This window comes from Peromyscus leucopus, chromosome 15 (assembly GCF_004664715.2).
Source record: "Peromyscus leucopus breed LL Stock chromosome 15, UCI_PerLeu_2.1, whole genome shotgun sequence".
Lineage (NCBI taxonomy): Eukaryota > Metazoa > Chordata > Mammalia > Rodentia > Cricetidae > Peromyscus > Peromyscus leucopus.
The window spans coordinates 17,526,439-17,548,822 of NC_051076.1; the positions used below are offsets into that span (position 1 = coordinate 17,526,439).

Sequence of the window (22,384 nt, forward strand, 5' to 3'; positions counted from 1 at the left end):
TTAACTTGGCTGTGAGGGCCAGTAGAATTCTAGTCCTTTAGAATGTAAGAGATAGTTTTATAATAATTCGTTGCCACAGTATGCTAATAAACTAAGTGCTATTTTATTTCTTGCCTACATTCAGGATGGAAGGAATCCAGGTGTTAGTGCACACCTTTAATCCCAGCACTCGGGAGGCAGAGGCAGGCGGATCTCTCTGAGTTTGAGGTCAGCCAAGGCTACACAGAGAAACCTTGTCTCAAGAAAACAAAAAATAAAAGATGGAAGGAAATACTGAATTTCAGACAGTGGTTTATTAGAAGTGTACCTTTAATCTTTTGTGTTCCATAGACCTTTTCTTGTAGATGTCAGAGTAAAAACTCCCATCAAAGGATAGTATAGGTTAGAAAGGACAATACAATGCAATTAAATAACATGATTATGTTTATATTGAATAAGTATTATGAGGACATCAAAGAACCTTGCAAGTGGGAGTATTGTATTAGAGCTTTATGATGTAGCATACATGGAGGTAAGAAAGGGACATTCTGGTAGAAAAGGAGTATGTCTTGACTGCTTCATTCAAACACAAACAGGTTTACTTTTAGTGATGGCAAGGAGTCACAAATGACACTCAAGCGTTTGGGATGAACATGGCCTTTGAGTTCTAAGGGGTTTGTCACGTTGCTTTTACTAGCAGCTGTGTGGGAGATACCCACTTTATTTAGCCAGTATAAAATGCCAATTGTGTGTTAATTTTTTTTTAATCCAAGCAACTAAGCATATAAAAAACCCTGATGATTCTGTAAGCTAAGGAAAGTAAGAAAAGATTTTAGGTGAAAGCTGAAAGAACTGTTTAGGCGAAACTGATTAGGAATGGCCTCGGTTCATTTGGGAGAGGAGTGGAAGACCAGTAGGGAACCAATGAAGCAAAGCAGGAGTTTGTGTCTTGCTGTGGGGTTGGACCCCACATGCCAGTGTTTCCCAGGATGCATTTTCTTGAAAATTAGGTGTGCAGAATGTAATTGGTGTTCATTGTAAAGGATTTTTTTCTTGGCCATATTCACTTAGGAATGCAGGATTAATATTTAGATTCCAGTCTGAAATGTGAAGGATGATTTTCTAATGGCTGTACTACAGAGAATCCCCTGAGCCTGGTGAACTCTTGGCATGGTGGTAGTTTCGTTATGTCAAATACCATTTAGAAAAGTTGACTGCTCTTGTCTATTTTCTTTTTTTGTTTTGGTTGGTTGGTTGGTTGGTTTTTTTTGGGGGAGGGGGTGTTTCAAGACAGAGTTTCTCTGTGTAGTTTTGGAGCCTGTCCTGGACTAGCTCTATAAACCAGGCTGGCCTCGAACTCACAGAGATCCGCCTGCCTCTGCCTCTCGAGTGCTGGGATTACAGGTGTGCGCCCCTGCCCCCGCATGTTTTTTGTTTTTTTGATACAAGGTTTCTCTAACAACCTTAGCTGTCCTGGAGTTCACTCTGTAGCCCAGGCTGGCCTCGAACTCACAGAGATCTGCCTGCTTCTGCCTCCCGAGCACTGGGATTAATGCACCACCATACCCCACTGATTATGCTCTTTCTTGCATATGTGTTTTTTTTATACCTTTAATTTGTTATTTGTTTTGTTGAAACTAGATTTCAGGTTGCCTTAGAATTCATGATCCTTCTGCTCTGCTTCTATAATGCTGGGATTAATGTCTAGAAAAAAAGAATTTAAGGTTTTGCTTTTGTTGTTAATGTTTATGAGTGTTTTGCCAGCATGTGTATGTCTGTGCACCTGGTACCTGTGGAGGCTAGAAGAAGGTGTTTGTTGGATCCCATGGTACTGGAGTTAGATGGTTGTGAACTGCCACGTTGGTACTGGGAATCAAATGTGGTCCTGTGGAAGAGCAGTATTTTTATGATTTATGGAGTTATTTTTTATTACGGTATATAAAACAATTGGTTTCTTTTCTTTTTTTCCCTCTTTTGTCTCTCTCTTCCCCCTCTCTTCCTTCCTTCCTCCCTCCTGGAGTTTTTTGAGACAGGATCTCGTTGTGTAGCCCAGCCTGGCCTCAAACTTACAGTCTTCTACGTCTAACCTCCCAAGTACTGAAAGAGCAGGCATATTCAAACATGCTGGAATGAAACATTCAGTTTTCTGGATAAGCATTTCTAAAGGAATTTATTGTCAATTTAGAAGAAAATCTTTGCGTTCATCTGGAGTACCGTTTTGTCTAGTCAAAAAAGACTTAAAATTATGCTAGCCACTTTGACCTTTTATTGATCTGATACAGGTGCTCGATGCCTCTTAGCTCCTCAAAGAGGAATCAACAGTTACATTGTTAATTGTTTCATTTTTCTCAAGATCATAGATTGGACTGTACTGTTGTGAAAGATGAGTTTAGTCCTATGAATAAATAGTGTAGGAAACAGTCCACAGTTAGGTTTCTGCAGCCAGGAGGCTTCAATTTTATCAGACTAGTTTGAGACCTGTTTATAGTTGCTTATAAGTCATAACTAGTGGACTCTCTCCCTCCTGAGCTTTAAGTTAGTCTCAAGGGCCTGGAGAGATAGCTCAGTGATTAAGAGCACTTCCTGTTCTTGGAGGGCACCAGTTCTGTTCCCAGCACTAGTATCAGGCCATTCAGGCAACTCCAAGCTGCATGTAATTCAGTTCCAGGGGATCCACCCTCTTCTGGCCTCTATAGGCACACACCCCAAACTCCCCCGCCTCTCACATACAAACACATAAATAAAAATATTTTTTTTTTTAGTTAGGTTCAGTAAATCTCCAGTCCAATATCTAAAACATATTACTAGATTTTTTTTTTTTTTTTTTTTTTTTTAATTTTCTCTACTCCTTTTCCCTTAAGTCAGAACTCTGGAGTTTGCCCTCTACCTCACCCCTAAGTGCTGGGGATTGGACCTAGGCTAGCTGGAGTTTTAACTTCCTTCTTGCCTTTTCATCTCTAAAGTGTCTTCATCTCCTCTCTTTGGTTCTGACAGGTGGGCTTTTTAACTGCGAGGTTAGCTTGTTCCATGTTTCTTGAGTCTTTTCCTTCTGATTCATCTTCAACATTATTGTTTCTACATATTAGCTGCTCCCTAGACTGGCATGCCTTCCCCTCTGGATGGAATCGGATCGTTACTGGGAAGTGAACATGGCAGGCAGCTCTTGAGTCCTGTCAGTTAGACTTTGCACTGGAGAGTTCGTCCTTCAGAGCATAGGCTTCAAGTCAGGAAGCCCACTTGAAAATCCTTCCCGCTGTTAGAGACAGAGTTTTAATCTTCCTAAAACTGCGTTTGCTTCCCTGGATGGGAGTATATTAATGATACTGTGTTGATATAACATTATTAACAATAAAAGACTTAATGAGGATTCAATGAATATTCATAAGTAGTATTGATGTTGGTTTGTTAGTGGAAATATAATATGGTGCAGTCACTTGGAAAAGCTGGGCCGTTTTTTAAAATATTAGACAGCAAATGACCCAGGAATTCTTCTGTGTATATATTTTGAAGAGAAAAAAACATGTCTGCAGAAAAGCACATACATGTTCTTAGTCATTTGGTATTCTTAATATTCAAAAAAGTAGAAACCAAGTAGACAAAATGTTTGTAAAGTAGAATATTACTCAGTAAAATTAGATACTCTATGGCATGAATGAAGCATAGAGACATTGGAATGAATGAAATAAGTCAACTACAAGAGACTGTATCATGTTCAGTTGCATTTATGTGAAATATGCAGAATATACAAATCAATAAAAACAAAGTAGTGGTTTCTGGAAACTTCGGGAGAGACATCATTACTAATAGATGCAGAATTTCTTCGGAGGATTGATAAAAAAATTACAAAATTAGATAATTTTATAACCTTTCACAATTTTATAACATCTCACAGGTTGTTTTACAAGTCTGTGAATATACTTAAACTGTTGAACTGTATACCCTAAGAGGATTTATTTTGTGCTGTTATGTGTCAGTGAAGTTATTCAAATCTTTAAAATAAAAAGAGGTAACTTTTGGTGTGCACATCTACTTTCAGTTCCTTTCAAGTTTCCTAAGAGCAAGTCCTGTGACAGTTTCATGTTTCTATCTAGTGTATAATAACCTGTGTATAGTAGGTATAGCATGAATCTTAAAAGTTCATTTTTAATTTTAAAAATTAGTAAGTGTGGCAAATCTCTATGAAGCAAACTGCCTGAGCTTCATTAAGCTGGATTGTCACAGAAACTTCACAGAATAAATGAGACCATCAATGTACATCTTTATATTTAAGTTCTTGTGCTAGAAAACGGTAGCTTTTAGGAATGGAAGTTAACCAAGCTGTCTGTTTTGTCTTTTAGGATACACACCTGCTCAAGCTGCTTAAAACCTTAGAAGGACATGCGTATGGTGTTTCTTACATTGCATGGAGTCCAGATGACAACTATCTTGTTGCTTGTGGCCCAGATGACTGCTCTGAGCTTTGGCTTTGGAATGTACAAGTGAGCGCGTTCTGTCCTGGCTTAAGTCCAGCATAATCTTAACACACACACTTGTTAAAACTTTATTCTTAGGCAGTCGGTGGTGGCACACCCCATTAATCTCAGCACTTGGGAGGCAGAGGCAGGTGGATCTCTGAGATCGAGGCCAGCCTGGTCTACAGAGCAAATTCCAGATCAGCCAGGGCTACACAGAGAGACTCTTATTCAGAAAGGGGGAAAAAAAAAGAGAGAGAACAATGTTATTTTTAGTTTATACAACAGAACCATTTAACCTAAGTGAGTGCTTGCTTCAAATGTTTAGAACCCAGATGTTAAAATTTATAAATTTAATTTATCCTGGATAGTAAAGTTTATTAAAAAGATGGTCAGTATGTTTTGCCTTGTTCAATGGAATTTATACTGTTTAGCCTGAAAAAATTTTCAGTTGTGTTTTTATCATTGTGCGTGAAGCTTAACCTTTCAAGTGGTAAAATATCAGTGTTAAATAAAATTTCACATCATGATGGCAAATATACTATTTCTTAACTTGCATTTAGTAGTCTGAGCTAGGTTAGTGCAATTAAAGAGTGCTCTCAGAACATACTTTTATTTATATTACTGTTTCTAACTGAAAACTTAAGCTTTATGATCCTCTTAGACAAACTTGGTATTAGGTTCACTCCATTTTACAGGTTTTTGAATTCCCATATTTAAAATTTAGACTCTCAGTAAAGGAATGATAATCTATGGTTTGAGTATAAAAGTAAACCTTCATAGGATGGGACTTTGAATCCAGTAACTGTTAATAGAAGAGTAAAAATAATATTGCACCAGGTGGCGGTGGCGCACGCCTTTAATCCCAGCACTCGGGAGGCAGAGCCAGGCTTCTAATCTAATGACCTTGTATACTCACTGTTGTGTGCAGAACAGAAGGAAAACATTGCTGCCTCAGAACTTTTGTGTTAATGTCTTTGTTAAAGTAAACACCCGAGATTTGGTGGCTTTTTGTGTTTGCATTTAATCTTAGCTGTTCAGGTCTAGTAACCAAAGTAGTAATTAAATAGCTGAGAATAGTGAAGAGTTTGGGGAAGGATTTATGTTGCACAAATCCTAATTGGTCTTATAATAAAAATCCACAGCCAGGTATCAGGGTGAAAGCTGAAAGGTCAGAAAAGCAGAGCAAGCCACAGCCATCACATCACCTCTTACCTCACCATCTCCTCAGCCTGAAACATCTTGTTCCTGTCTCCTCCTGCCTTTTATTCCTTTCTCTGCTCAGCCAATCACTTCCTGTCTCAACCTTCCTAGTGCTGGGATTAAAGGTGTGTGATCCCAAGTACTGGAATTAAAGGTGTGTGCCACCACTGCCTGGCTCTGTTTCTCTTGTAGACTATTTCTCATGTAGCCCAGTGTGGCCTTGAACTCACAGAAATCCAGAAGGATCTCTGCTTCTACCTGCCAGGTGCTAGGATTAAAGGTGTGTGCCACCACTGCCTGGCCTCTATGTTTAATCTAGTGGCTTATTCTGTCGTCTGGCAAATTTTATTTGTTCAAATATTACCACAGATTTAGATGTTGAATTGGGTTTTTGTTTGTTCCTCTCATGTAAGGGAGACATCTAGTTTTCTTTTTTGTGCCTCTTGTGCCTTTATTACTTGGCCCCAGGTTCCTAATCATACTCTTTTATTCTTACTTTTAAGTACCCATTTCTTTTTTTTTTCTTTCTTTCTTTTTTTTTTTTTTTTTTTTTTTTTTTTTGGATTTTTCGAGACAGGGTTTCTCTGTGTAGCTTTGCGCCTTTCCTGGGACTCACTTGGTAGCCCAGGCTGGCCTTGAACTCATAGAGATCCGCCTGCCTCTGCCTCCCGAGTGCTGGGATTAAAGGCGTGCGCCACCACCGCCCGGCTTAAGTACCCATTTCTCACAGGAAAATTATGCCCACATTATGCCCACATGTCTTTATACCAAGGGCAGCTATTACCTCTCAGATCCTGTTCCTAATTCCTGAACAAAATTGAACAAGACTAGATTAAATGGTGTATGTAATGTCTCGTAAGGTGAATAACCTAGAACATGTAAAAAGAGGATGTCTGAGCCTTAAGCACTAAACAAGCTTGATTAGTTGGAAGCACTGTAGAACGTTATGCTAAATATTACAGAGATTCTTTGTTCGGCTTTTAATTGAAATAGTTATGTATTAGAAAAAGTAGTCTTTTTTCCATCCTCCCTGCTATATTATGAACATTTGAATATGATATTTAGTGTAATTAAAATTGCCCTTAGCGGGTTTTAAGGACATAGTTTTACTAGCTACTAATCATGTTCTTAAGGAATTGCTAATTGCATTAACTAGTTTTAGGATAAAATTGATAAAAAAAAATTTTGGACTGAGATGGAGGCTCAGAAGGATTTAAGTTTGTAGCTTTGGGCTTTTCATTGTCTTGATGGTGAAAAATTACATTTTAATTTTTTTAAGATGAGAAATTTATTAAAATATATTAAAGCTTATTATATGTGAACTTTCAATTTTTCTTTGAGTGCTGTAGTCTTGGTTCTGGTGAGGCCAGTTGAAATCACCGTTTCTCTGATTAGCAGTGGTGCACCAGTAAGGTACCCCAGGCACGTTCCATTCTTCTGGCTGCCTTCTACCTTCCTCCTCCTCCTCTTCTCCCTCCCTTTCCAGTCTGTCTGTCTTTACATAGACCCTTAGGAATCTCCAACGTCTTATCCACAGTTTTATTTCCTTATAGACGGGAGAACTAAGAACAAAAATGAGCCAGTCTCATGAAGACAGTTTGACCAGTGTAGCCTGGAATCCAGATGGGAAACGCTTCGTGACTGGAGGTCAGCGTGGGCAGTTCTATCAGTGTGTAAGTACTGAGTGCCTATTGGAAAGGAAATTAAGTTGTTTAATTCGTTTTAGAATTTACAGTTGCTAGGCATGATGGGACACACTTTAAATCACAGCACTTGACCAGTAGAGGCAGGCAGATCTTTGTAAGTTCTACAGGCCAGCCGGGGCTACCCATCTCAAATCAACTTGACACATAATATATGAAAAACTATTTACCATCCTCTTAAATGAGTATTTAATATAATTTTTTTGTTACTTCTTTTGTATTTTTTTTTAAATATTTATTTATTTCTATGTATACAGTATTCTGCCTGCATGTATGCCTGCAGGCCAGAAGAGGGCACCAGGTCTCATTATAGATCATTGGTAAGCTACCATGTGGTTCCTGGGAATTGAACTCAGGACCTCTGGAAGAGCAGTCAATACTCTTAACCTCTGAGCTATCTCTCCAACCCCTTCTTTTGTATTTTTAAAAACCACTTTAGGCATTCCTGAAAAGTATAAAATTAGCTGGGCATGGTGGCTATTATCCCAGCATCTAGGAGGCAGAGGCAGGTGGATCTCTGAGTTCTAGGCCAGCCAGGAAAACATAGACCCTGTCTCAAAAACAAAGGTACTAATTTATAGGACTGAAAATGTCAGCGTTTTCTTTTGAGTGGGTTTAGGCCTTTTTAAGAAAAATAGTGCTAGCCAGGCATGGTGGCCCATGCATATACTCCATGCACTTGGGAGATTGAGATGGAAAACTTGCCAAGAGTTAAAAAGTAGCCTGGACTGTAGTGAGTTAGATACAGCCTAGACTATAGATTGAGACCCCTGTCTCCAGAAGCAGTGTTGTAGAGCTGAGGATGTAGCTCAGCGTGAATAAGGCCTGATGGCACACACTGTAATTCTAGCACTTGGGAGTTTAGGAACTAACTATAGGATCCTAAGTTCAAGGTCCTCCTTGGCTACATGGTCAGCTTGGGGTATAGGAGATCCTGTGTGAAAAGATAGCAAACCCACAAGAATACTGAATTTCATGAATGGACAGAGTGGAAATGTTTGAGAACTGAAAGTAAGAAATGCTGGGGCTGAAGGGATGGCGCAGCAGTTGAGCATACTGTGCTCTTACAAGGCCCCAAGTTGGGTGGTTCACAACCACTTCTCACTGCTGTCAGAGGATCTGAGGCCCTCTTCTGGCTTCTGTGGGTAACTACACACATGTGCACATACCCTCGCACATACCAATATAGTTTCAAAAATCCTTTTAAAAAAGTGATGGGTGCTGCCAGAATTTTTCAGTCGTTTCAAGGATCTTATGGTCACCAGCTGCTGTGTTGATTGAGATTTGGATGTTGTTGTTTCTGAGTCAGGGTCACCATGTAGTACTGGCTACCCTAGCACTCCCTGTATAGAGCAGACGAACCCCAGGTGTAGCTAGAGTTTTCCTGCCTTGCCCACAGTCAGGACAAATCTTTGTCACCCACCACTCCCACAGCTGCTCAGACCCAACCAAGTAAACACAGAGACTTATATTGCTTACAAACTGTATGGCCGTGGCAGGCTTCTTGCTAACTGTTCTTATAGCTTAAATTAATCCATTTCCATAAATCTATACCTTGCCTTGTGGCTCGTGGCTTACCGTATCTTCACATGCTGCTTGTCCTGGCGGCAGCTGGCAGTGACTGCTTTTGCCTTCCTGTTCTTTCTTTTCTCCTCTCTGTTAGTCCCGCCTATACTTCCTGCCTAGCCACTGGCCAATCAGTGTTTTATTTATTGACCAATCAGAGCAACACATTTGCCATACAGAACATTCCACAGCACCCAGGCTCACAAAGATCCTCCTGCATGTGCCTGCAGAGTGCTGGGATTAAAGGCGTGTGCCACCACACCTGGCAATTATAACTCATTTGATTCAACCAAGGTAAACTGTCCTGTAACAAACAAATGCAATGTCCTTATGTTTTGTCTAGGTTCCACATGTCACACGTACCACTGTCTCATGTGGTTTTAGTAGGTGTTTTCAGATTCAGTTAGGTGTTTGTTTAGATAAACTGTCTTGTAGTTGACCTTTGTGGAATAAAACAGATCTTAATAGGCTATACCACAGGCTTCATTTCTTCTGGGTAGGTCATTTAACATACTTCCAGGGCAGCTCACTGGCAATCCAATATTTCCCTGGGTAGCTATTGCAGGTTGCCACTTTCTAGTAAAATGAAGCTTCTAGAATTCACAGTTTATTCTAGCAGAGTATTAGCTATTAATTCCTAGTTCTCTTCTTTTTGTATCACAGCTTTGCATGTCAGAGTGCAGTGTTTACAGACCTGTGGTGAACTCTCCTAAGTTAAAATACTTGTAGAGTAGTTTGGCTAGGAAAAAAACACAGCTACTTTCATGAGGCATTGGCAAGCATTTACATCAGGCTTGTTTGTTTTTGTTTTGTTTCCCTGCTTAGGACCTGGATGGAAATCTTTTGGACTCCTGGGAGGGGGTGCGAGTGCAATGCCTATGGTGCTTGAGTGATGGGAAGACTGTGCTGGCGTCTGACACACACCAGAGGATCCGGGCTACAACTTTGAGGACCTTACAGATAGGAACATGTAACTATTATTTTGTTTCCAGTAGAAATGGTCTAATTTAGCATGGTGCAGTGTCACAGGTCTTTAATCCCAGCACATGGGAGGCAGAGGCTAGCCAATCTGAGTTCAAGGCCAGCCTGGTCTACAAAAAGAGTTCCAGTACAGCCAAGGCTACACAGAGAAACTCTGTCTTGAACCCCCCCCCCCAAAAAAAAAAAGGAAATGGTCTAATTTATACCAAAATATGTATACAGTTGGGCTTTTCCAGAAAAGCAGTTTTGTTTGTTTTTTTGTTTTGATTGGTGATTTGAATTGGTGTTCAAGGGGTGTTTGTTAACTCATTCTGATTGACATATATAAGGTAAAAATGCCATTTAAGCTATAATAGTTTATAGTCTCTCATAATTTGAAGTTCTTGACTCATTTGCTGTTCCTGACAAATTATTTCTGATTACAGAGTACAAGAAGATCATCCTATTATGTCATTTACTATTTCAAAAAATGGCCGATTAGCTTTGTTAAATGTAGCAACTCAGGTATGTTTTTTGTTTGTTTGTTTGTTTGTTTTACAGCTTTCAGAAAAATTCAGCTTAGTGAAAATTGTTAAATCTAGCTATTAAATATCTGTTTAGTGCTTAAATGTGTAGGAATCAGCTATAGGTTTATTGAAGTACTGGCATTTTGCACAAATAGAAAATAAGAATGCTCCAGTGGACAAAGGAATATTCACAACTTACTGTTAAAGATTCTTTTGAGACTGGGTGTGGCAGCCCACACTTTTAATCCCAGCACTCAGGAGGTGTAAATGGGCAATCTCTGTGAATTTAAGAGCAGTTCCAAGCTGCTGTGGGATGTTCTGTATGGCAAATGTGTTGCTCTGATTGGTCAATAAATAAAACACTGATTGGCCAGTGGCTAGGCAGGAAGTATAGGCGGGACTAACAGAGAGGAGAAAAGAAAGAACAGGAAGGCAGAAAGAGACACTGCCGGCTGCCACCATGACAAGCTGCATGTGAAGATGCGGTAAGCCACAAGCCACATGGCAAGGTATAGATTTATAGAAATGGATTAATTTAAGCTATAAGAACAGTTAGCAAGAAGCCTGCCACGGCCATACAGTTTGTAAGCAATATAAGTCTCTGTGTTTACTTGGTTGGGTCTGAGCAGCTGTGGGAGTGGTGGGTGACAAAGATTTGTTCTGACTGTGGGCCAGGCAGGAAAACTCTAGCTACACCAAGCCATTGGGCTAGATCAGCAGGTCTCAACCTGTGGATCAAGACAGTTTTGGAGTTGAACAATCTTTCACACGGTTGGCTTAGTAGATATCCTGCATATCAGATTTTACATTACAATTCATAACAGTTGCAAAATTACAGTTATGAAGTAGCAACAAAAATAATTTTATGGTTGGGGGTCACTACAACATGAGGAACTGTATTAAAAGGTCACAGCATAAGGAAGGTGGGCTAGATTGTCTGTCTTTTAAAAAAATAAAACAAAAAACCTACTAAGCTTATTGATGTCATACATGCCTATAACTCTAAAAAAATTTGGGAGGGTAGGGCATAATGCCAAACACTTTTAATTCCAGCACTCAGGAGCAGAGGCAGGTGGATCTCTGAATTTGAGGCCAGCCTGGTCTACAAAGTAAGTTCTAGAACAGCCAGCGAGGGCTACACAAAAAAAAGAAGAAGAAGAAAGAAAGAAAGAAAAGAAAAGGGACTTGTGAGGATCTATCAGTTCCAAGCTAGCCTGGAGTATACAGAGAGATTGTCTTTTTTTTTTTTTTTTTTTTAAGGTCATAGAGGGGAAAGCCGTATCTTAAAAAAAAAAAAAACAAAAAACAAAAATTTCTTTTTCTTTCTTTTTGCCTGCAGGGAGTTCATTTATGGGACTTGCAAGACAGAGTTTTAGTAAGGAAATATCAAGGTGTCACACAAGGGTTTTATACAATTCATTCATGTTTTGGAGGCCATAATGAAGACTTCATCGCTAGTGGCAGTGAAGGTAAGATGTCTGTCACTGCTGGTTCACCCAGATAGGTTAAAGTGTCACTGCTAGCTAGTTCACCCAGATAGGTTAATTTAAAGTGTCTGTCACTGCTGGTTCACCTGGACAGGTTAATTTAAAGGGCTATAATACTCTTTATCAGGGTAGCTTATTTTTCTGGAAGCATAAGATAGGAGATTAATTTTTTTTTTTTTTTTTTGGTGGGTTGTCGTCTGATTGTTCTTTATTTTATATCTAGAGTCCACTTATGAGTGAGTACATACCATGATTGTCCTTCTGGGTTTGGGTTACCTCACTCAGGATGATTTTTTTTTCTAGTTCCATCCATTTGCCTGCAAATTTCATGTTTTTCTCTGCTGAGTAGTACTCCATTGTGTATATGTTCCACATTTTCTTTACCCATTCTTCAGTTGACGTGCATCTAGGTTGTTTCCAGGTTCTGGCTATTACAATTAGTGCTGCTGTGAACATAGTTGAGCATGTATCTGAGCATGTATCTTTATGGTATGAATCAGCATTCCTTGGGTATATGCCCAAGAGTGGGATGGCTGGTTCTTGAGGTAATTTGATTCCTAATTTTCTGAGAAACCATCATACTAATTTCCACAGTGGTTGTACAAGCTTGCATTCCCACCAATAGTGGAGGAGTGTTCCCTTTGCTCCACATCCTTTACAACATTGACTGTCATAGTGTTTTTGATCGTAGCCATTCTGACAGGTGTAAGGTGGTAGGTATCTCAGAGTCGTTTTGATTTGCATTTCTCTGATGATTAAGGATGTTGAGCATTTCTTTAAATGTCTTTCAGCCATTTGTGATTCTTGTTTTATGAATTCTCTGTTTAGCTCTTTAGCCCATTTTTTAATTGGATTGTTCAGTATTTTGATGTCTAATTTCTTGAGTTCTTTATCTACTGTGGAGATCAATCCTCTGTCAGATGTGGGGTTGGTGAAGATCTTTTCCCATTCTGTTTGTTGTGTTCTTGTCTTATTGACCGTGTCTTTCGCCCTGCAAAAGCTTCTCAATTTCGAGAGGTCCCAATTATTAATTGTTGTGCTCAGGGTCTGTGCTGTTGGTGTTTTATTTAGGAAATGGTCTCCGGTGCCAATGCATTCAAGAGTGCTTCCTACTTTCTTTTCTATTAAGTTTAATGTAACTGGATTTATGTTGAGGTCTTTGATCCACTTGGACTTGAGTTTTGTGCATGGTGACAGATATGGATCTATTTGTAATCTTTTACATATTGACATCCAGTTATGCCAGCACCATTTATTGAAGATACTTTCTTTGTTCCATTGTATAGTTTTGGCTTCTTTGTCAAAAACCAGGTGTTCATATGTGTATGGATTAATGTCAGGGTCTTCAATTCGATTCCATTGGTCCGTATGTCGATTTTTATACCAGTACCAAGCTGTTTTATTACTATGGCTCTATAGTAGAGTTTGAAGTCAGGGATGGTGAGAGATTAAATTTTTTAGTAGTTTATCCCGTATATTCTTAATGTTACCTTTGGGGAATAGCTTGAATCCTTGGTGTTTGGTTTTGGTTTTGATTGCTTGTTCCTTTTCCTTTGTGGTGGTGGGGATGGACTCCAGGGTCTCAAGCCGCTAGTGTTCTGTGCTTGAGCCCTTCTTACTGTTTGGAATCAGTGCAGCCTGTCCTAACCATGTGTTAGAAGTATGTGTGATGTTTGGATCAAATCAAAATTCACTGAAGTCATTATACCTTTATAGGACTTGTTTTTCACGGGACTGATAGTTTTTAAAGGTTGGTAAAAGTCAGGCTTGCTGGTCATAGTGGCACATGCCTTTAATCCTAGCACTGGGAGGTGGACCAGAGACAAGTGGATTTCTGTGAATTCGAGGCCAGCCTGGTCTACATAGTTCCTCCAGGACAACCAGGACTGTGTAGAAAGAACCTGTCTCCAAAACCAAAAGTTGGGATTATTATGATTTATCTGTTTTTTAACACAGTCATTATTTCTACTAAGACTATGGGAAAAGTTGAGTTTGATTATTTTCTTAAGATAGTGAGTATGTATAAGTTACCACTTTTATGCCTGGTAGTTGTTAATGGTTTCAGAAAAGCTCAAATTAACACAACTGTCCCTTCTACTAAACTTGGTGTGTAGATGAAAAAACATCTGTATTTAAACATGTGCCTGAACAGTAGAGAAATTATTTTTCATTATTTTAAGTTATATAGAAAGGTTCTAAAAATGTTTTGAACTCCAGCTAAATACAGAAATTTCCCAAGATGGCCACAGTAATTATTCTACTATTAATTTTTAAGTACTATATTTCAGAAGCCCACTAAATACCCTAAAATATATAGGCAAACTAGGGATTTGGGATTGTGGTAGCTCACTTGGTATTATGCTTGTCAGCACACACCTAGTCCTGGGTTCAGTCCTTCACACATAAACCATACATGGTGGCTCACACCTGTAATCACAGCACTGGGTACAGGTAGGGGCTCAGAAGTTCAGGATCATCCTTTGCTACATAGTAAGTCTGAGACTGCTTGGGCTACAGACTGTCTTTACATAGGCCATTGATTTGCCAGACTGATACAGCACATAGAACATAGTCAGCATAAACCATATCATTTTGACTTTGATGGCTGCAGATCCTAGTTTTGCTACCTTAGCAGCAAATACCTCCTTGAACATGTGTAGACATGAACCAGAGTTCACAGAAATCTGCCCACTCCCCCAAGTTGTGGAATCAGAGGTGTGTATCATCTTCCCACTTTGCAGACCTGTGCTCTTTGACTGAGATACAACTCATCACCAGGTGGGTGGTCCATGCCCTTAGTTCTACCATTTGAAACGTGCAGGCAGCACACCCACTCAGATTTCCACATTGACCTATTACTTAACCAATAGATCGTCATAATAAAGAGCTGGTTTATCCTGGGGTTCTGTTGTCATTTTAGAAGTATCATCTACTAATTAGCTTATTCCCAAGCTGTAGTGGATTTGATTTTTTTATGGTCACTTATGATCATCTTCTAGAAGCTCTACAGAAGGTTCTTAATATGAGGTGGTTGTCTGCAGTAATCCCTGAGCAGAGCTACAGTCAAGAGGTCTCCCTGCATTGTAGACCTTAGAGGGCCTTAGCCTCTCTGTACTTCAGCTCCCGTCTCTACAGTGTAGGGGGAGCCTAGTACCCACTCCATCAGTTACACACAGAGTACTTTGTAAGCTCCCCATAAAGGTTTTACTCTGTTGTGGTTTTTCAGTTTGGATACTTTGTTTCTCTTTCTACAGAATGCATCAGCATCTCTGTACTGGACTAGTTTATGGTCAAATACCTTCATTGTAATTGGAGTTTTTCTGTTAAATGTCTTATGTGTATGTCTGTGTGCACACATGCATGTGAATGCAGAGTTCAGAAGAGGGTGCCCACGGTTCTGAGCCCCTTACATGGGTGCTCGGGAACTGAACTCTGGTCCCCTACAAGAGCAATAAGCACTCTTAACTGCCGAGCCACCTTGCCACAGATTCACTAGTCGCATATGGACAGACTATTGCAAGGAGTTGTTTTTGTGCCTTCAGAGCTATTTACTTTGAACAGAGGAAAAAATTTATAGTGTATTAACATGGCTTTTCACAAAATTAACTTATTAAGCTATTTTTTATTTTTTCTCCCTTCAAGTTATAATATTGAAGAATCATGTTGGGTGTGTAGTAAATGGTAATTTAGGGTCAGTGATTTTGTTAATAACACAACTTTCTAGCATTTCTCTGAATTGCTCTAATTTAGATCACAAGGTTTACATCTGGCACAAACGAAGTGAACTGCCGATTGCGGAGCTGACAGGGCACACGCGCACAGTAAATTGTGTTAGCTGGAACCCACAGATGCCATCTATGATGGCCAGTGCCTCAGATGATGGCACTGTGAGAATATGGGGACCAGCACCTTTTATAGACCACCAGAATATTGAAGGTAAGTCATGCACAGCCCTTGTTTTCTCCAGATGAAACATTGCTCTGAGTTAGAATACTTTTAAATAGCAATTTAAATGTGGAATATGACTTTTTTATTTCACCTATTTCACTTTATGGAAAGAATTAAAAAATCTAAGGTTAGGTTTTATTTGTTGTTTTTGGAGAGGCAATGAAGAAGTAAGCTAGAATGTGCTACCTCATTTCCATCAAGTTAACAACAGTACTTTAAAAGTTGGAGTTCAGAGATGAGTGTGAGGTAAGTGCTTGTCCATAGCGAGAGGACTTGAGTTTGGATCCCAGAACCCATGTGATGCTGGTGTAGACGATGTGAGTCTGTAATCTCTCTGCCCTTACGGAACATGAGAGGTGGACACGTGGGAGAGTTCCCAGAAGCTGTCAGGCCAGCTAGGCAGACGTGTGCCGCAGAGAACAGGAGAGATTTTTCCAACTCAGTGGAAGACAGAGAGGACACCCAGGCTGCCCCCGACCCCCACACCTCTTGCACTTTGCAGGCATGTACTTGCCTGCACATACACACAAATTTTATTAAAATGATGTTTTCTCATGCTGTGTAAATGTGATATTACACGAAACATTTTATATACATGAGAACTAACCAATGTATAAAAATTGAGAAACTTTCATTTTAATGAGCGTCATTTTGGGGTTTTCCTAATATGTTAGCACTGTATAGCATACTAACATTAACTATGATGAGGGAAAGAGGAAGAAACTAAAATTTCCTATGCTGCCTATGTGCCAATAGCATGCTCAGAGTATATTTGCTCTCACATGTGTTCATGGTCTTGTAAGAGAAACATTTTTATTTTCATTTTATAGGGAAGGAACCAAAATATGGCAGACCCCCGTTAACTTGTTGAATGCTGCCATTTCGGCAAGTCTAGGTCTGGAAAGTTTTCCCACCACCTTGATACTTGAAGATGAAGAAAGTCATAAAGCTAACAGATGAGGACAAATTCTTGATTAAATATAATAGTACTAGAGAGAAGTAATAAGAACTTTTATGTAAATATCATTTTTTTTTCCTCAAAGAGAACAAGTAAAAATGTCTCGTTTAGAAGGAAATAACTTACTTACAGGTTGTTTTGTTCAGTATGTCCCACTGAAGTGGCTGGTGTTTTTGTTTTGTTTTTCTCGTGTGTGCCTGTGTGCCCATGCTACCCGCTGTGCATGCTGGGAACAGAGTGACAATCCTCTGCAAGAGCTGCAAGTGCTTTTAACTGCTAAAGCCGTCTGTCCGACTTCCCACCTAAATGATTTAGTAAGAAACACGTGGAACAGTTTCAATTAATGATTTCCCTGGGAGGGAAGTTAGCTATTTTTTTAAAAAAAAAACAAAAACACAAGGATGAGGCCAGGCAGTGGTGGCGCCTGCCTTTAATCCCTGGACTCAGGAGGCAGAGGCAGACAGATCTCTGAGTTCGAGGCCAGCCTGGTCGACAGAGTGAATTCCAGGACTACACAAAAAAAACCCTGTCTCGAAAAACAAAACAAAACAGCAAAACACAGAGATGAGAATTAAAAACTGTTAGAACTACTGCATCAATTTGCATGGGACCTTGGAGGCCTTTTCTGTTGGTTTTTACTGTCTGATACTCCTGGGAAATCAAGCAAGACTTTTAGTTGTCCTAAGTTTCAAGGCCCAGTTTCTAAGATATGGTCTTTGGAGATCTGCATCTGTAATTATCTGTACTTTTATACTTTATTAGTCATTCACAATGTGATTGGAAGAAGTAGGAAAGGACTGGTCCTACGTAGCAGCTTCATCTCATAAGGGGTACTGTCTTGCAGCACAATGGCCACGAGTTGCACTTTGCACTTTGTGCCTTTGGTTAATGTGAGTCACTTCAGTGGGTGTGCTGCATATTGGCTCACTTGCGAGATGAGGCCCAATTCAGCAATGTCCAATTACGTACACCAACATAAGGCTGACCCCACAAATACAGCCATTCTCATTCAAATGAAAGAACTCCTTTTTGAGGATATCCTGTGGAGTCTTCCCACACAGACAATGAAAACATGATTTTTAAATAAATTATACCTGCGTAGAATAGGAATTTGAACATATAAGTGGATTAAAGATAACATTCAAAGACTGTAGCATGAAGTTACATATGTCATTTAAATGCTTAATTCAAAACTTTATACATATAAAAAGGTTTTTTTATGTACATTTATTGTATACAGGAGGGTGGTGGATACACGTGCTCTGTTGAAGTCAGTGGACAGCTTGCTGGAGTTGGTCTCTTTCCCTCATGTGGGTTCTGTTGATTGAACTTAGGTCTTCAAGCCTAGCAGCAAGTCTTTTGCCCCATGGTGCCATCTTATTTGCCCAACAAATGTATCTTTATGTGTTACCGGTGTTTTGCCTGAATATAAATCTGTACCACATGTGTGGTGCCCACAGAGACCAGAAGAGACCATCTGATTCCCTGGGACTGGAGTTAGAAGCTGCTTTAAAAACCCACCGTGTGTGTTCTGGGAATCGAACTAGGGTCCTCTGCAAGGACAGCCATTGTCTTGTAACTGCTGAGCCATCTCTCTAGCTCCTGGCTTAACAATTTATTTTAAAGAGAAGTTGCTGATCTTTTGTAACGAGTTGCAAGATTGATTGCCTTAGTAACTTTCTGGGTTTTGTGTGGTGGGGGTTATAAAATGGGATAGAATGAAGTATTTATACATGCTATATAAGGTGCATGAACCTTGAAAACAGTATGCTAAATGAAATATATCAGAAACAAAACATACAGACCCACCATATGCTGTGATTACATTTTATATTGAATTGGTCTAAAAATAGGCCAGTCCACAGAGACCAGAGGAGTCGTTTTTATGAGGGTATATGTGATGGCTGAGATGGTGAAGTTGGCCTAAGATTGGGTACTGATTGATGTTGTACAAGCTGTCAGTATGCTAAAACTAGTAAGTGTTTTAAATGAGTGTGCATTTATGGTATGTGAACTCTCTCTCACTAAAGCTCATATATACACCTCTCCCAAACGGAGCTGGTGAGGCTGTAGACCTCAAGCTTCGGCAGCTGAATGGATTAAATACATAGTTGAGTGTGCAGCTCTGGCTTGTACTACCAGAGTGTTCTTTCGTCTTTCTTATTGTAAACTAACAAAGATTTTCTTAGTCTAGTTGTCTATTTCAAGGTTAATTTTAAAAATAAGGAGTTCTGTCAGTCATGGTTATGCACGTCTTTAATCCCAGCACTCTGGAGGCAGAGGCAGGTAGATCTCTGAGTTCATGGCCAGCCAGAGCTACACACTGAGACCCTGTCTCGCTGCTGCCCCGCCCCCCAAGGAACATAAAATTAGGAAATTCTAACGTAATTATTCACTTCTTTTCCTACATTATTCAAAATAATAATGAGGTTATATTATAAAAATATAACCTAAAAAGTTAAGAACTACGAAAATATCAAGAATTTGTTTATTGTTACTTATTCTGCTGTTATGTCCTAATGCAGATTTTGAAACTTTCTAACTGGTATCTTTTCTTTTTTTCTTTTTTTCTCTGCATATTTTCGTCTTGGCGACATTCAGAGGAATGCAGTAGCATGGATAGTTGATGGCGAATTGGAGCAGACGACTTCTGTTTAACTTAAAATTAGTCGTATTTTAATGGCTTGGGATTTGGTGCAAACAAACATGATTGATAGCTGGACAGACATGCTCGTCATGAAAAAAGAACCATTTCTGAAGCCCGATTGGGGCCAAACCTTTACACCTTGCTTCATAGTAACCAGTTGATGAAGCACGTCGTTAGAACGTTGTTGGACACCATGTTGAATATTCCCCATCGGTTGTGAAGAACTGTACTGCATCCAGGCTTACCCATTGAACTCAGTATATATATTTTTTCCCTCCTGCCTTTTGTCTGGTGGGATACCATACTTGTTGCTCTTCTGTGTAATGAAGTTCAAATGCTTGTTTGGAAACTTTATTTAACAGTTTAGAAGGCGTGATAGGAAGAGTTCCTTAGTCTGAAGAGTATACATTGGACAGGAAAGAATTTTCCTTTTGTTTCTCCAAATCTTTCCGCCTTATTTAGCTTGAGATCTTTGCAGCTTGGTTCATGGATCCTAGCCTTGCCCGTTGCGCAGTATATACTGATCAGATGACAAACCAGTGAACTATGTCAAAAGCACTCTCAATATTACATTTGACAAAAAGTTTTGTACTTTTCACATAGCTTGTTGCCCCGTAAAGGGTTAACAGCACAATTTTTTAAAAATAAATTAAGAAGTATTTATAGGATTAAAGTGACTTCATTTGTATACATTTGGAATCTAAACCAGCTTAAAAAACAGTTTCCTCTGTGACTCAGATATGCAGTGTAACTGATGCTCTTCTGGGGTACCACCTGAGACATGGCATGGTCAGAAACAGTGCTCAGAAGGACATGGCACAGGAAAGCCAGAGAGATACTCTGAAGTTCCCCCTTCTTATTTTATTCCCGAAGGGACATCAGTATCGATGTTGAAGAAATTCAAGATTCAAAAGGAGAATTTTATAAATACACCAACATGAAAAATCAGCTCTCAATCTAGGTTTTCACAAAAGCTTGTTCCAAGTTCTTCTGGACTTGGTGTGATCTAGTAAAGTAGAGATCAGAAGATAGACCCACTTGGGGAATTTATAGTGTCGTTGAGACTTAGAATTCAGCAGGTTACAAACATACGTCAACTGGGATTCAAACCTCAGTCATTTCTCCTAATTGCCCTTAATGCCCAACATATAGGGACACTGGAATTTAACAAAGATTCCTTCTCAACTTCTCAGATGTTGCCATACTGAACCTCATTCAAACTGGTGCTGTGGATAGTCTTTCCCTCTCCTCCCCCTTTTAGTTTATGGGATGGTTTCCTTTATGGAAAAAGGCTCTCATTTTGAAGACTCTACATCTAATGTCTGATGTTCACGGTGTTTTTAAACCCCACAGCTGCTGGGTCTAACAGTCTCTCTTGAAATTCCCTGTTTTTCAGTAGAGGATGATCAGGGTGACCACAGCTATTGGAAAGAGAAGTGGAATTACTCCCAAAGTAAGATCCTGGGGAAGAAAAAAAATCTGGTATCAAGTTGCCCTTGAGGCCAAGCCACATCCCCAGCATGCTCACCACGATCAATCACACCCCTCATGGCTCCGAGAGAGGAGCGAGGCCTGGAGTGTAGGGCGCAGAAGGAGGGATAGCAGCAGGGAGGGGAAGCCAGGAGAAGGAAGAAAAAGAAGACACATTTGGCCTTAAAGTAGAGTTCATTCTCCCAAAGCTCCTAGTGAGGAAATGAGAGGTTGTAGTCAGCAATGATTTTATCAAATTGGTGTGTAAAAAGATTACATCAAGCTTCATTTTGCAGAGACCACCACTTTAGAAAACCAGAGAAATCCTGTTTTGATACTTCTAAGTTAAAATAATATGTTACCGTTTATCTGGTACTTCATTTCTTTACTAAATTACTTTTCACTTTAAGCTTGAATAAAAATTTTCATTTGTAACTGTATATAATTAAGTGACAACTCCTCTTTACCTCAGTGCAGTTCACACCGTATTTTGATTGATATACCCTGAAGCCATTAACACATACACCCAGTCTCTACAGTAACAGTCACTAACAAAATATGGGTATAGAACTCCACAGCTGTTTACAGATGTGGATACATTGTACTGTTTGGTACATATGTAATGTTCCTGAGATTTGTGCCCACTGGGCACAAATTCTACCAGTATACCAAGCCACACCTAGATCTGAGTTTTCACAGTGCTTGTGAAGTACAGTTAAAAACACTGAGAAGTAAAAACGTGGACTAAAAGTGAGGCACACTTTCAAGTGGAGTTACAACTATGCAAAGGTGTTCATAGCAGCTAGGTGAGTAGTTTCCAGGTCTCTCCTAACTGGCAGTTTCCTCTAGATACTGTACTTCACTGTGCCAATTGGCCGGAAGCATCTGTTTCATAGATTTACCATGAAGTGAGTGTGTTAGAAAGGTGGGAAGGAGGGTGAAGAAACCTGGCTTTTATGATGGAAGAGCCTGGTGGCAGGATTTTTCTAACCCATAGCTATTAACTGAAAATTTCGGACAATGTGATAAACATAAAAGCTTAAGAGGGAAAATTCTGTCGAGCCAGCCACAAGATACTAACCAGTGTATAAACTGAAAAGTACCAATACTTTTTGCACATAGATCAAAATAGTGGAGAATTTTGGCTCCAAAAATCAGGTTAGTAGGCTCAATTCCGTGTGCTTAAAAATGTTGTTGTTGTTGTTAATGCATCGATTAAGGGCTAGAGCAAGAATGAAATTAAATGTCTTTTTCCTCTAAATAACTGGTTATTAGTGGTGAAGTGTTGGACTGGGGGTCACTGAGGTTGGTGTGTGGGTGGTGAGAAGAGGAGTTAGAGTGGAGTTAGTGGGGATGGCAAGGCTTCAGGTGTGCGTTTGTATCTTATTAGCATTCGTGCCAGCAGTAGTTTGTTGCTCTTGCTGGCCAGACAAATGTATTCTAGTAATCCAGGTAAGTCGTTGAAAACAGGAAATTTTATTTGCT

At 39.6% G+C, this 22,384-nt stretch overlaps 1 protein-coding gene across 1 annotated transcript in view; it reads left to right on the forward strand.

Moving 5' to 3' along the window:
- Wdr26 (WD repeat domain 26) overlaps positions 1–21,339 on the forward strand; it is a 42,670-nt gene extending 21,331 nt beyond the window's left edge. The window contains 8 exon segments of the mRNA XM_028861094.2: positions 4,317–4,457; positions 7,187–7,306; positions 9,728–9,833; positions 9,836–9,872; positions 10,309–10,387; positions 11,729–11,858; positions 15,627–15,812; positions 19,384–21,339. Coding sequence (XP_028716927.1) covers positions 4,317–4,457; positions 7,187–7,306; positions 9,728–9,833; positions 9,836–9,872; positions 10,309–10,387; positions 11,729–11,858; positions 15,627–15,812; positions 19,384–19,409 — 825 coding nt within the window. The 3' untranslated portion in view covers positions 19,410–21,339.
- Positions 21,340–22,384: the final 1,045 nt, after the last annotated feature.